Source organism: Miniopterus natalensis, chromosome 17, assembly GCF_054644295.1.
Source record: "Miniopterus natalensis isolate mMinNat1 chromosome 17, mMinNat1.hap1, whole genome shotgun sequence".
NCBI lineage: Eukaryota > Metazoa > Chordata > Mammalia > Chiroptera > Miniopteridae > Miniopterus > Miniopterus natalensis.
Window position 1 is genome coordinate 27231987 of NC_142097.1, and position 13605 is coordinate 27245591.

General features: G+C 57.6%; 1 protein-coding gene across 1 annotated transcript; it reads left to right on the forward strand.

The window, feature by feature from the left end:
• Window positions 1–3599: 3599 nt before the first annotated feature.
• On the forward strand, window positions 3600–7849 carry NXPH3 (neurexophilin 3). The gene is made up of 2 exons (XM_016215594.2): window positions 3600–3751; window positions 6171–7849. Exons 1-2 carry the CDS (start codon window positions 3698–3700, stop codon window positions 6873–6875), a joined length of 759 nt encoding a protein of 252 aa, XP_016071080.1. The 5' UTR covers window positions 3600–3697; the 3' UTR covers window positions 6876–7849.
• The last annotated feature ends 5756 nt before the right edge of the window (window positions 7850–13605 follow it).

Sequence of the window (13605 nt, forward strand, 5' to 3'; positions counted from 1 at the left end):
TGAGCATCTGCTGTCTGCAGGGTGTGGCGGGGGAGGGGAGCCGGTGGACACAGGGAGCTGAGCCTGAATGGCAGACGTGCCTGGGGTTACCTTCAGCACAGCTGCGCACTGTTTTCCCACCCTGGGAGCAGCTGGAGGGACCAAGGCTGGGTACAGTTGCTGGAGGAATCTCAGCCATACTCAGTGTTCTCTGTTCTGTTGCTACCTTTCCAGACCATTCTGATCTTTTGAGCTGCTTCTCATTTCCTCTTTCCCGATGCTCCCCACACAGCAGAGTTTATCAAAGTGAGAAGCCCAGAAGCCACCTCCATCGGCATCATCTGGGATGGGACAAGGGCTTATAAAAATACATAGTTCTGGGCTCTCATCTACTGACTAAGGTTCCCTGGAGTGGGAGACTAGGATCTGTGTACAGTAACTCCCACTCTACTTGCTACACCCAAGTGGGAGAGCCCATCAGCCCACCTGCCCTCTTTGCCCCTGGCTGCCTGTTTCTGCCTGGGTACCCTTGGGAGCTATTCTTCCTCTGCCCACTCCTTAAACGCCAGAGTGCCCAGGGCTCCCCCATCCACGCCCCTTGCTCCTCTTGTATATCCTGTATATCCGAACCTTCAGCACCAAAGGCGAGACTTTCTTCTACCCTGGGGTGGCCAACACCACCCAGACTTGACATGACCAAAGATGACCCTTCCACCCTCTCTCCCCAGAACCCATTCTCCTTCCCTCCCCTGTGGCACCCATCTCAGCAGGCATCCTGCCAGTTGCCCAAGCTAGAAATCTGCGTATCATACCTGACTCCCTCCCTCCCTCATCTCAGCAACAAACAGATCCTGATTGTTTTACCTCCTAAAGATGTTTTTGGCTTCCCTCCTCTCTCACCTCAGATCATTGCATTTATCTCCTAACTGGATCCCTCCCTCTAGTCTCTCCTCTTTCCAGTGAATTCTCCAAAAGCTTTCTAAAATGCAAATGTGGCTATAGTCACCAGCCCCTTTATTAAAACCCTTCAAAAGATCTTCATAAACAAAAGTCTTAACCTCTTGACCTGACATATAAGACCCCCCATCGGCTGGTCCCAGCCTTCTGCTCTGGCTTCCTTCTCTCCCTTCTGTGCCCCAGTAACAGCAAACTGCTGCTGCTTCTGGCCTCCAGACCTTTGACCAGTCAGTGCCTTGTGCCAGAAATAGCTCTTGCCTGCCTGATTCCTCCTGACAACTACAGCATCACCTCCTCCAGGAAGCCATCCCTGACCCACTCTGCTCCTATCTCCACCATCCTCGGTGCGTCAATAATGCCTGGTATAGAAATCTGTTATTCCACTCACCTCACTGAGTTATAATCATTGATCTCCATGTCTCAGTTCGGCACTAGCCAGTGAGATCCTTGAAGGCAGGGATGGTGTCCCATTCATCTCTGTATCCCAGCCCCTGGCCTGGTGCCTGACAACGAGGACAGGCTTAATTAGTGGTTGATGGATGAATGCTGACGAGAAACTTGAAGGAAGTGAGAGCCAGGAATGGCCAAGAGGGCAGTGAGGGCAAGCCTGGCAGGAGACGCAGCCAGAGCAAATGTGTGGGAAGTAGAAAAGCGAGAACTTCCCTTTATTGCACTCCCACGACTGCCTGCCAGCCATTGTGCCTGCGCTTTGTTTGTACATTTAGTCTCAGTTAGTTCTTGCAGCAACAGATCAGGAAACTGGCATCAGAGAACTAAAGCAACCTGCCCAAGGTCACACAGCCAGACCTGGAATGGAATCCAGAGCTGTCTGGACTGCAAAGCTGTATTCTTTCTTTTGGCCCGCACTGCTCTCCTGGGGACAGGGCCTTCTGGAGATGTACAAGGAGTGGGCCCAGCTATGCCTCTGCCTAGCTGAGCGCCGGAACCAGCTGCCCACGCTCAGGCCGACAGCTTCTTCCTCCCAGCCGGACAGAGGCTCTGAGGCAGACAAGGATTTAGCTGTTCCTTCCTCCCCTGGCTTTCGGGGTCTTTGACCAGACATGTACACTCCCACCACCGCCAGGGAAGGGCTGCTGCACCTGGTGCCGCCCAGGGCGCCTAGGGGATGCAGGGGCTCTGTGATGCTGTCTGGGTTACGCAGGAGCTGTCTCCCTCGTTGCACTTGGCCCAGGCTGGTATTAAGATTCATCTGCATTCTCAGCGCACCCGCCTGGCAGATGGTGGGGGAGGAGGCTGGGTGCCTGCTGGGGGCTGCAGCTAGAGACCAAGCTGGGACTTGAGGGCCACAGAGCAGAGTCCCCACCCATCGGGCCCCCGGGGCTCTCGCCAGGCTGGGGCACTCCACATGTTGGGGTACTTCCTTACCCTCACAGCCTTCAAAGATTGGTAGGACCTGACCTTTGCTTTTTCTAAGGACTAAAGGGGCCCTAAATCCCAGGAAGGAAATGTGAAGATTAGTGCAGGGAGAAGGGGCACCTTTGGGAGTCTCGTATCAGGATCCTGTTCTTCCTCCTTGCCCTGGAAGTTTGCAGAGACCAAGGATAACCAGGGAGCCGGCTGAAACAGGAGCCACGTCCCAGCCTAGAGACTGCCTGGGTTACGGGGTCCATAAGGAGTGAAGAGGAGGAAGAGCCTCCACCGAGTCCTTGCGCAGCTTCTTAGGAGGCTTCCGCTTACCCAGCCCCAGAATCTAGCCTGACCTCTAGCGGACTTTTCAGCCCAGGGCTTTAGCCAAAAGTAAGGGAGGTGGGGGGGGGGGGGTAGGGGAGAACAGTTATACCACCCCTCTGAGTAGAAAAGGAGAGGAACTGACATTATAACAAAAGAACAGACTAGACACCCAGGAGAACTTTCCTCAGCACAGAAGCAAGTCTTGCAGACAGAAAATGGACTTTCGACTGGTGGCGAGAGGTTACAATAAGGAAGATTTGGGGGGGGAGGGTCAGAATAGGTTTGGAAAAAATGATCTTCCCAAATTCCAGGTCTCCTGGGGTTGCGGGAAGGGCAGCAGATGCCTAATGCCCTGCTAGAGGGGTGAGGAAGGTAGGGTCCCTAACCCCGAGCCACCACCCTCAGTGCCTCTCCAAGAATTACTCTGCTCCCGCGTCCTGCCTTTGTCCTGGGTCCCCGGGCTGCGGGCCGGCAGGGTAGGAGTTAACTCCGGAGGTTCAGAGAGGGTGGGGGGTGGGGGGGCAGCTCGCCGTACCTGCCGCCGCCGCTTGTAGGAGGGACGAGGGAGCCGGAGCCGCTCCAGTCTGGCGGGTGCCGAGCGGGCAGCGGCGGCCGGTTCGGTGCGGCCAGGGGCATCCGCCAGGGGGCGCGCCACGCCGGGGCCGCAGGGGCTGCCAGGTCTGGGGAATTAGCACTAGGGACGGGCGCGCGCGCGGGTCCCCAGCACATCTGGGCGAGAGCGGCGCCTCTGGAACCGAAGGGGGCGCCGAGCGCAGATCTGGAGCGGCAGAGCCACCGTGCAACTGGGGACCCTCGAGGCGCTCGGGGCGCACATCTGGTACCTCGAGAGGGGGCCGCGCGGCGCTCAGCTGGGCCAGGGAAAGGGGGCGGCGGCTGCACAGCTGGACCGAAGGGGGCGGGGTCGGTCCCAGCGACTGGCAGAAGCTAGGGCCGCGAGTCGCCGGCTGCCGGAGCATGGGACGGCGCGCCTGAGAGGAGCAGGGGTGAGGCAGGGGCCTGGGACCCGGAGAGGAAAAGAGGCGAGAAAGGGGCGCGAGAGCAAAGGAGGATGCAACTGACTCGCTGCTGCTTCGTGTTCCTAGTGCAGGGCAGCCTCTATCTGGTGAGCGGTCCGCGGGGAGCTGCGCGGAGGGCAGGGGCTCGGAGGACTGGGGGAGAGCGCGGGAAGCTTCCGAGCCCGGAAACTTTCTCCCTTCCCCCCAACATCCTCGGGATGGAGGGAACGCCTGGGGGCTGGGGGAGAGGGCGGGTCCGAGGCCGAAGAAGGCACAGAAAGGGTTAATAGGGGCGGGGAGCGGGCGCTTGGCTGGCCCACCCATTCGGCTGCTGGTGGCGGGAGGTGCGACCAGCCAGTGGGAAAAGGCCCGCAGCTAGGTCTCCAAGGGTTACCCGACCCCTTCCAGGCGCCCGGGCCGCTCGCGAGGGGAACGGGGGTCGGTTGTGGGGCTGGTGTCCGGCCAGGTTCGGTGGCTTGGGCTTTCTCCTGATCTCGGGGACGCAGAGGGCCCCGGGCCGTGGGTCCGCCAGCGCGCGGAGCAGGTCCAGGCGGGGTCGGCCCCGCGTCCCTGGCTCCCGCTCCCTCCCGCTCCCGCCCTCCCCGCCTGTTGTTTTCCTCTCCTCTCCCGGCTGCGCGCAGCCCGAGCCCCACAGGACCTGGGCGGGCGGCTCCCGCCCCGGGCGCTCGCGGCAGCTGAGCTGGTCGCCCAGAGCCCGCCGCCCAGGCTCTTGCTCGCGGCTGCCCGGGGGCCCAGGACACCGGGGAACCCCACCCCAGGCCCCAGACTAGGGCTTAACTCCCCTCGGACCCAGCGCCCGCCCTCCGCGCCCCATCCCCCATCCTGCCTTGGAGAAGCCTCAGCCCCACATCTGGACCTGCCCCTTTCCTCAAAACAATAATCCCCTTGGCCACTCACTGTGTGGAGGAACCCTTCCCTTCTCACATCCCACCTGCGGCCCTTTCCCGACCCCCTGCCCATTCAGCTGTGACCCCTCGGGCCAAGTGCACACGGGTCTGCAGCCCTTAGTCCAGCCCCCAGGAGCCTCCCCTCCTGCTGTCCTACCCCACCCTGGGGCCTGGCAGGCAGAGCCACTGCGCACAACCTCGGGCATGACCAGGGCCAGAATAGGGCGCATGAAGACCCCAAACTCCTTTGGAGCCCTCTAGACCCCAGCCCTCAGGCATCCCCCATTATCACCCCAGGAACAGCAAATCCAGATGCCACCCAGCTGTGAGCTAATGCCCCTAGTGCTGGTAACACGGTCGGATAGGGTGAGTGCTCTGGTCAAATGCTGAGCAGACACACATCAGGCGGCTGCCCTCAGGAAACCTGGTCTACTCCAGGATGCCCTCCAGAGCTGTCCGTGTTTGAGCTGGGTCAGGCTGCCCTGCTAGCCCTACATACAGCTCTTCCAAGAAGCCTCCTCCGGTGTCACCTGCTGCCAGAGCTGGTCCAGCAGAGCCCTGGCAGTTTGACAGGGGATTCGGGGTGGGGATGGGGCTTGGATAAAACCTCTATTAAAGGGCACATGTGGTCTGTGAGGCTGGGAGTGTGTGGTGGAGCAGGACAGGCCTGCCTGCACAGGAGGCCATAGTCTCTCTTGTGTGACTTAACCTACGTGACTAAGACCCTATGTGACTTAGCCTTAGAGTGATGTAACCTTTGAGTGCTGGTGTCCTCATCTGGGAAATGGGAATAATAAGAACTACCTCATAGTGCAAGTAATGTCCTGGCATGTCACCATCAGTGGTCCCCATGGGAGTGTTAAGCTTTCCACTCCTTTGGCCATCCTCATTGTGAAATTCACTCCAGGTCTCCCCCTAGTCCTCCTGCATTTATCCTTGAAAGAGAATGTCCCTGGGCTCCATTTTCTTATTCCATTGTCTGTTGGTTCTCATTGACCTGGAGTAGGATGGTGCCTCATCCAACAGACTAGGAAATTCCAAAAAGCAGGGGCTGTACCTCTCCTGTTAAATTAGGAGCTCTCCCAGCATAGGGATGGAGCTCATCTATCTGACTTGGGGATCTCTGAGAGCAGAGACTATGCTTCCCCCATCAGCCTGGGATTTCACAGAGGTAGGGACTCTACTTCTGTTATGTCTGGGGGCTCTGTCAACACAGGGATATGCTTCTGTCATTAGGCAGCAGCTCTTCCAAGATCAGGGCCTGGGCCTCCCCCATCAGACTGGGCACTCCCTAGGGTTAGGGGCTGTGTACCTGCGGAGCTGTGGTCCACCGGAGAGAATTCTCCTCCATCCTTTTAGACTTTGAGTAATGGCCAGAGATAAGACAGTGGGGAGAGGAGGTGGGGGTGGCCTGAGTGTCAGAACATGAGATGGGACCATGACACAAGCCAGAGTGTACACCCAACCACCAGCATAAATGGACAGTGTGCAGGGACCCCTCAGCCCCAAGTCAGTGGGAGACCTGGAGAGAGATGATGCTGTGGTGGGGAACAATGGACCAGAACTTCTGGATCCTCTGGAGACCGGGCTCTCACATTCATCCCAACTCCCTTCACAGGTCATCTGTGGCCAAGATGATGGTCCCCCCGGCTCAGAGGACCCTGAACATGATGACCATGAGAACCAGCCCCGGCCCCGGATGCCTCGGAAGCGGGGCCACATCTCACCCAAGTCCCGCCCCATGACCAACTCTACTCTCCTAGGGCTGCTGGCTCCACCTGGAGAGGCATGGGGGTTCCTTGGGCAGCCCCCCAACCGCCCGAACCATAGCCCCCCACCTTCAGCCAAGGTGAAGAAAATCTTTGGCTGGGGTGACTTCTATTCCAACATCAAGACGGTCGCCCTGAACCTACTTGTCACGGGGAAGATCGTGGACCACGGGAATGGAACCTTCAGCGTCCACTTCCGACACAACGCCACGGGCCAGGGCAATATCTCCATCAGCCTCGTGCCCCCCAGTAAAGCTGTAGAGTTCCACCAGGAACAGCAGATCTACATTGAAGCCAAGGCCTCCAAAATCTTCAACTGCCGAATGGAGTGGGAGAAGGTGGAACGGGGTCGCCGGACCTCCCTCTGCACCCATGACCCAGCCAAGACCTGCTCCCGAGACCACGCTCAGAGTTCAGCCACCTGGAGCTGCTCCCAGCCCTTCAAAGTCGTCTGTGTCTACATTGCATTCTATAGCACGGACTATAGGCTGGTCCAGAAGGTGTGCCCAGACTACAACTACCACAGTGATACTCCCTACTACCCCTCCGGTTGACCCTGGGCAGGCCGCAGAGGCCAGGCCAGGGCTGGAAGGACAGGCCTGCCTGCACAGGAGGCCATCGGTCTGGACACTGGGAAGGGAAGGGGAGGGGCCTCAGGCAGGGAGTGGGGTGGAGAGAAGGAGATGCCAAGTGGGGCCAGGGCCGAGTCTCACGTGTTGGGGAAGGGGTCCCAAGTGCTGGCCCCATCCCGAGGTTGTGGAGCGAGAGACTAGGACACAGGCACACTGGAAGAGGAGTGGGTTCTCCACGCAGCCTCACAGGGTATCCCCACTGAGTGACAGGCAGATGCTCTGTTCAGGAGGCCCCTGGGGCTGGTAGACCAGTGTGGCCTCAATAAGGTCACGGAGAGGAGCCTAAAACCTTGGCTCCCTCCTTGCCATCCCGAGACAGGACAGCAACAAGGAGAGGGTGTTTCATCAGTGCAGACACCAAGTAGGTAGTGAAGGATGGCTGAAATGGGGCCTCCGGAGAGCCAGCCCTCAGGGCCAGAGGCAGGAGGAACTCTCCAGTCCCTCTCAGTGGGCAGCCCTGAGCCCCTTGTCCTGGACTGTGGACTGAGTTCAGCTTGAGGCTGAAGTGGTGACTTTGGAGTCTGATGTCATGACAAATAGATCATCTGCCCCCAGCCAGGCCACCCCTTTCCAAAATTCCCTCTCCTGCCATTGCTCTTCCACCCTTCCACGTACTGATGGGACACCCTTCCTTCAGCTGAGATAGAGGGTGATCGTGGTTCTCCCAGCCCCAAGGTCATAGGTGGGAGCCCGCCTGTGTGCTGTGTGCCCCTCCTGCACCCCACCCCTGCTGACTCCTCTGGGAGCATCCTGGTCCAGTGAGCACCGTTCAGTAGTCAGTCTAGCCTGGCAGGTTGGGGCTGGATGGAGATGTAGCCTCCCATCTTTGCTGGGAGGCTGGGGGAGGCCAGGCTATGGAGGGCATGCTGGACCTATTCCGTTATGTCTGTCTGTGGGTGGGTGGGTGGGGGAGTCTTGTGAAATCACTTGATTGTCAACTTCTATGTGCAGAATCTTGTTCTTGGAGCAGGGAATAAAGCTTTCCTGGGGCATTGGATTCTTGTCAGGGGAAAGGGCCCCGGGCGCCCTATAGTTCTGCTGGCATTTCTCAGATGGTGGCAGGACATTTCCTGGAGACCAGAGCTGCAGGGCTCAAACAGCTGTGGGAGCTGATGGTGGCAGGATGGGGGGGTGGGGGGGTGCATCTGCAAAAACAGCTCGTGGAGGGAGAGCTGGTAGGTGGGATGGGCCATAGAAAGGTGTTCCTTGTTTCCTCCCTGGATTGCCATCTGGGTGGGCCCAGTGGGGGTCCCAGATCCATCAGTAGTTTGCTCTGTGACCTTGGGCAAGTCTTCCCTGCCCAGCAGCACTCAGTATGGACTAATCCCCCTCACACTGCAGAGCTAGATGGGGCCTTAGAAGCCACCTTGTAGAAAGTGGCCCAGAAAGGGCACGTGACTTGAGCTTATGCTCCTATGGCAGCTTCTTTGCCCTGCACCGTCGCTCCTGGGCAGAGACTTGAGACTCCCTCGCTGCTCCACGTGACTCTCCCTTCCCACCCTGGGGACAGGCAGGTAGTGTTCAAAGAGGCCCACGGCCTTTGGCTCTGCCACAGGAGACTTGGGTTTGTTGTCCCGCCTGCAGATGCCCACCCACTGGACACCAGCCAGGGCCCCATCCCACAGCCCTGTGGGTCCAGGAGGACAAGAGCAGGAGAGCAGCAAGCGGTGGTGGTCCTGGGGCCCTGCTCAGTCTGTCCTGGCTGACCTGTCAGCAGGACCAGGGGCACTCTGACCCACCCCCTCTGGCTCCTCTCCTGTGGAGAGCCAGATGCTGCCGACAGCTGGAGGGCGGCCTGCCTGGCGCAGTCCTGCCTGCGCAGGGGGTGGGTTCATTTTAATAACTTCATCGCACCCGCGCGCACACTCCGCCGCCTCGGCCTCCTCTCTGCCTCCCCGTCACCGTCACCGGGCTGCTCTTCTCAGCTAGGATGCTGCTGACAGATTTCCTCCAAAATCGTAATTCTTTTGGAATCACCCTCTGGGCCCTACTATTCTTGCCATCACGGTACTTCCTGCACCCTGTGGGTCCTCACAAGGGTAAGGGGTCCATCTGGCTACAAAGGCGACAACCTCTGCCCCCTTGGTGAGCAATGGCTACGGGGTCCCCCTGGGAGATGGACCCCAGTCACTGAAACGGACCCCTCCCCCCTTACCACTCAAACACTCACAGGAGAGCGGATTCCTCAGGAGGGAGCTTGTCTCCTCTCCCAGGGAGAAGCTCTGGGTCCTGCCCTCACCCCAACCCTTCGGCCTCCTTCACTATTGCCCTTCAGTGACCAGGCTGCTGGTCCTATGGTCCTGCTCCCCAACCGCTCAGACTAGCCGGGGGCTGCTCCAGGGCAAGTCCTTGTCTCCTCCATCCTAGGACAAGCCTACCGGACCGGGGCTCTTTGAGGTCAAGGCGTGGGATCTCTGAATCAGCCGGGGGAGCCCCCGGGGCCGGGGTCTGTGCTGTCCTCATCAGAATGGAGTTTCCCTGAGAGCAAGAACTGCAATACGGACATGGGGGCGGGGAGCTTGTTCGTTTCTAAGCATCGGAACACCTGGAGGACGTCTCTGCCCTTCAGACTTGGCACAGGCCGTGTTTGGGCCCCAGCGTTCCCATCTCTAATGGGTGCATCTTCCCAGCAGCCTGTGAGGCCAGTTGGAGGGAATACACTTTAGGTCAACTGGCAGCAAGTGAGTCTTCCTCCTGATGAAGCTTAAGGCAAAAGGGAATGTGTCCCTGGGTCCCTGGGTCCCTGGGTCCCTGGGTCCCTGGGTTCCTCCTCCCTCCTGCCTCCTCCCTCCCCCCTTGCTCTCCTTTCCTGGGATGAGCAACCAGGAACTGAGTCACCCCCCCTTCCCCCTCCTTGGCAGGAATGCCAGTGACCTTGCATGTGGCAGACTCCCTTGGCAGGGCCCATTGCTCAGAGATGCATGAGGCAGCAGGTGGGTAGGGAAGCTCATGAAGGGTGTGTGGGGGGTAGAGGAGCCGAAGGTCGTGGGGTGACCAAAGAACTGGGTTATCGAGTGAATGTGTGTAGGGGGTTGTGGGGGACACAGAACCAGTTGCTCTGTGTCAGAAAGTGATCCAATGTCATGGCTGGGAGTGGGACAGAGATGTCACTTCTGAAGGCTCTGAGTCTATGGTGTTGTCAGGAGAACCGGGGGCTGGGGTGATGGGTGAGGAGAAGCCCCACCAGCCCTACCAGGCAGAGGCAAGATCAGGTGGGGGCGGCACCTGCCAATTATGCCAACGTCCTAGAGCTACGCTGCCGGCCGTCACCAGGGCACAAATGCCAGAGGACCTGCCACTCAGCAGTGGGGGGCTGGCTTCTGGTCCCACAGGGAAACCTGTTTCCTGTTGGCTGGCCAAGCTCAAAGCCTGACCTGAGAACAATCCAAGCAAAGGATGACTTGTTTCAAAGTTTCCCAGTTCATCATCTCAGGGCCACCTGGCTGGATGGTCCCAAGGGACAAACTGGCACTTCCTGAACCACAGAGGCTGCCAATGAACTGGCACCATGAGTGTTGTGGGAAGATATATCTGGTCCCAACCCTGAGCCTGTAATTTATTAGCTGTGTGACTTGGACAAATGACATAATCTCCCAGAGCCTCCTTATATGAAAAATTAGGCTCTACCTCCCTTGGAGCATTGCTGGGAAAGCTGAATGAGCTGCTGAACAAATGTTGCTTCCTCCTCTTTGTTTTTGGAGATGGGTGGATATTAACTTCATCCTTGCTCCTGGGGTGCTAGGTGAAAGGGCCCACGCTAGAGGTGGGAGACCTGGGCTCCTGTCCTGGTTCTAAAGCATGTGGCATAATATCCATCCCCTCTTTCTCCATAGTAATGCAATCCTCAGTTTTCAGCTGGGCACATGGCTGCCTGAAATAAGTACATTTCTCTGCTTGCCTTGGGCCAAGATGTGGCCATGTGACTAAGATATGGGCAGTGACGTAGCAAAAGGGTAATTTGGCAACTTCCAGCAATCTTAAGACAATTTGGCCCTTCTTCTTTGTTCCATCTTCTGTCCTGTTGCCTGGAATATGTATGTGATTGCTGGAGCTCTAGCTGCCATCTTAGGCCATGAGGATAAGAAATGACTGGAAACACCTTGTTCCCTGAAAAAATTGTGGAATAGAAATATCACACCAGCCCTAGGCTGCGTACCTTCAGACTTTTACATGAGAGAAACCTCAAATTTCTATCATTTCTATCAAGTTTCTATCTTATTGGGTCTCCCTTTCTAGCAGTTAAATCTAGTTCCATCGGGTTCAATGGGTGCGTTTGAGCACTTGACTCCTGTGGCCCTTGGTCCCTCACCTGTGGAATGAGATAGTGCTCACATATCTTGCCACACTTCAGAGGTTTTATAGACTCACAGACAAGAAATAACATGGGAAGGAGCTGGTCCTCCGCCCTCTCTCCGGCATCGAGGCCACAGCCTCCATTTTTGGAGGTGGAACAACTTGCTGCTGCATTGCAGGGAGCCGCCGAGGGGCTCAGACAGATTCTCTCCCCGTCTGAAAGGCCCCTAGTGCCCAAATTCAGCCCCCACATGTCCACCTCCCCATCCGCATTCTGATATTGGTGACACACAATCCTCGTTAAGGGCCTCACTGATCCCAGCCAGATGGGATCCTAATTTAATTAAAACCCTTTAATTACCTGCGACAACACAGCCTTGGAAGTCCAATGCAGAAGGGGGCCTGTGGCAGCGGGGAACGGCTGACAGGGCAGAGCACTGGCTGCCCTTTCATCACTCCGGGAACCCGGGGTGGCGAGGCATTCCTCCCACCTGTGTGGGCACAAACTGCACGGACCAGCGGCCCTGCTTCTGGCTTGGTGCACAGCCCGGCGGGGGAGGGGGGCAAACCAGGCCTCTGGGAGCAGAGTACCAGGCTCTTGAGCCTGAAGCTGCCAATGTTGGTTTTGTGCTTACACTGAGACCAGCACAGGCTGTTTAAACACAGATCTGAGCTCTCTTGAGACCCTGGCCCCGGGTAGGAGCAGACATGGTTCTGATTCCTCTCGAATTGTCCTGGCTTAAGAAAGAGGGGTACCTCTGCACCCACCAAAGGAAAGTCATGCGCCTACAAACAGGACTTTCCTTGAGATGCCTTCCACCTGAGAGTGGGGATGAAAGGGAATGACTAGGTGGGCTTTAGAGGGGCCGCGTAGTTTCTTGGGGCCTAGTAAGGACACCCTCTCCTTGGTACTGGGCCTCAACTGGCCCCTCCCTTGGAGGGCAGAAGGAAGGAGCCCAGGCAGCCCAGAGGTTGCCATGTCTTGGCAGGGGCAGATCCTGAAACCCAGACTCTGAGTTGGGCTATTTTTAAGCCTTGTGGACATCATATATTAATACCCTTCTGTTCTCTTAGTACTTTTTCATTCAACAAATATTGTTTAATAAAGCCTCTGTAAGTTCCAGCTGGTGTCCCCGGTGCCAGGAGACCCAGGGGAAGAGGTTTCGGTTCACATTTGAGCCATTGCCTAAAAGGAAATGCTCTGTTGGGGCCAGTGTGATGTCAGTGGCTGGAGCTGAAGGAAGCCCGGAGAGGAAGGAAGAGCTCCGGCCGCAACTCCACACTCATCTTGCTTCCTCATTGATCCCCTAACATCCGTGGTCCCCTCTAAAGAGCCTGCTTCTATCTCTGACTCAGGTTGAGTCTGGAACGCTATGTACCCACCAACTTGGGGACAGTAGGAAATGTGGATGTCCCCCCTTGACTAGCAAGAAACTGGACACAGGAGCTATCTCCCTCTCAGATTGGAGACTCATGAGGGCAGGCTCCATGTGCCCCAGCCTAGTGGGCCTGGAGGCTCCCCAGGGGCAGGAGGTCCTTCCTCTGAGGTGTAGCTAGTGGCCTACCTGGACCCAAGTGTCCTGCACACCACTCTCTCCATGGGGGATCATCCCCAGTAGGCCTCATTGGACATTGTGCGGGGTGTGAGCACAGCCTCCATTCTGCCAGCTGGGGAGAGGAGACGACAGCAAGGACAAGACGCTGCACCGTTTGCATCCTAACATGCTGGGTCCTCCAGCTAGCAGAGACCCAGCTTAGCTCCAGGGCATAGTGGGGGACACCGGCTCCTAACACAGGAGCTGCTCTTCCCTTTGTACCAGGCTTCTGTGCCCCATGTCCCTTTCATGGGTTGGGGGTGGCCCCACCTGGGGAAGAGTGGCCTGCTCAGGCCCAAGGAGCCTGGGCTCCCCACCTTGAGGTCAAAGCAAGACCATGCCCAGCTGTGGTGTGTTTAAAGAGAGCTGGGCTTGAATGTCAACCGATGCACCAGGAGGTCTCGGGTTCGATTCCTAGTCAGGGCACATGCCCAGGCTGTAGGCTCAATCCCCAGCAGGGGGCATGAGGAGGCAGCTGACCAACATGGATGTTTCTCTCTCATTGATGTTTCTGTCTCTCTCTCCCTCTCCCTTCCTCTCTTTCTAAAATCAATAAAAACATATTTTTAAAGGGAGCTGGGCTTGAGTCTTAGCTGTCATGTAGCCTTGATCTAATCACCTTGCCTCCCTGGGTCTTGGATGGCAGTGCTCCCCCACCTGCTCATGGTGACTGTGAGGAGCAAACCGACTCTGTGAACATGGTACCATATCAGTGCAGGGTTATTGCCATCCCCCCCGCCCCCCCCCAACCTCTCCTTCCCGGG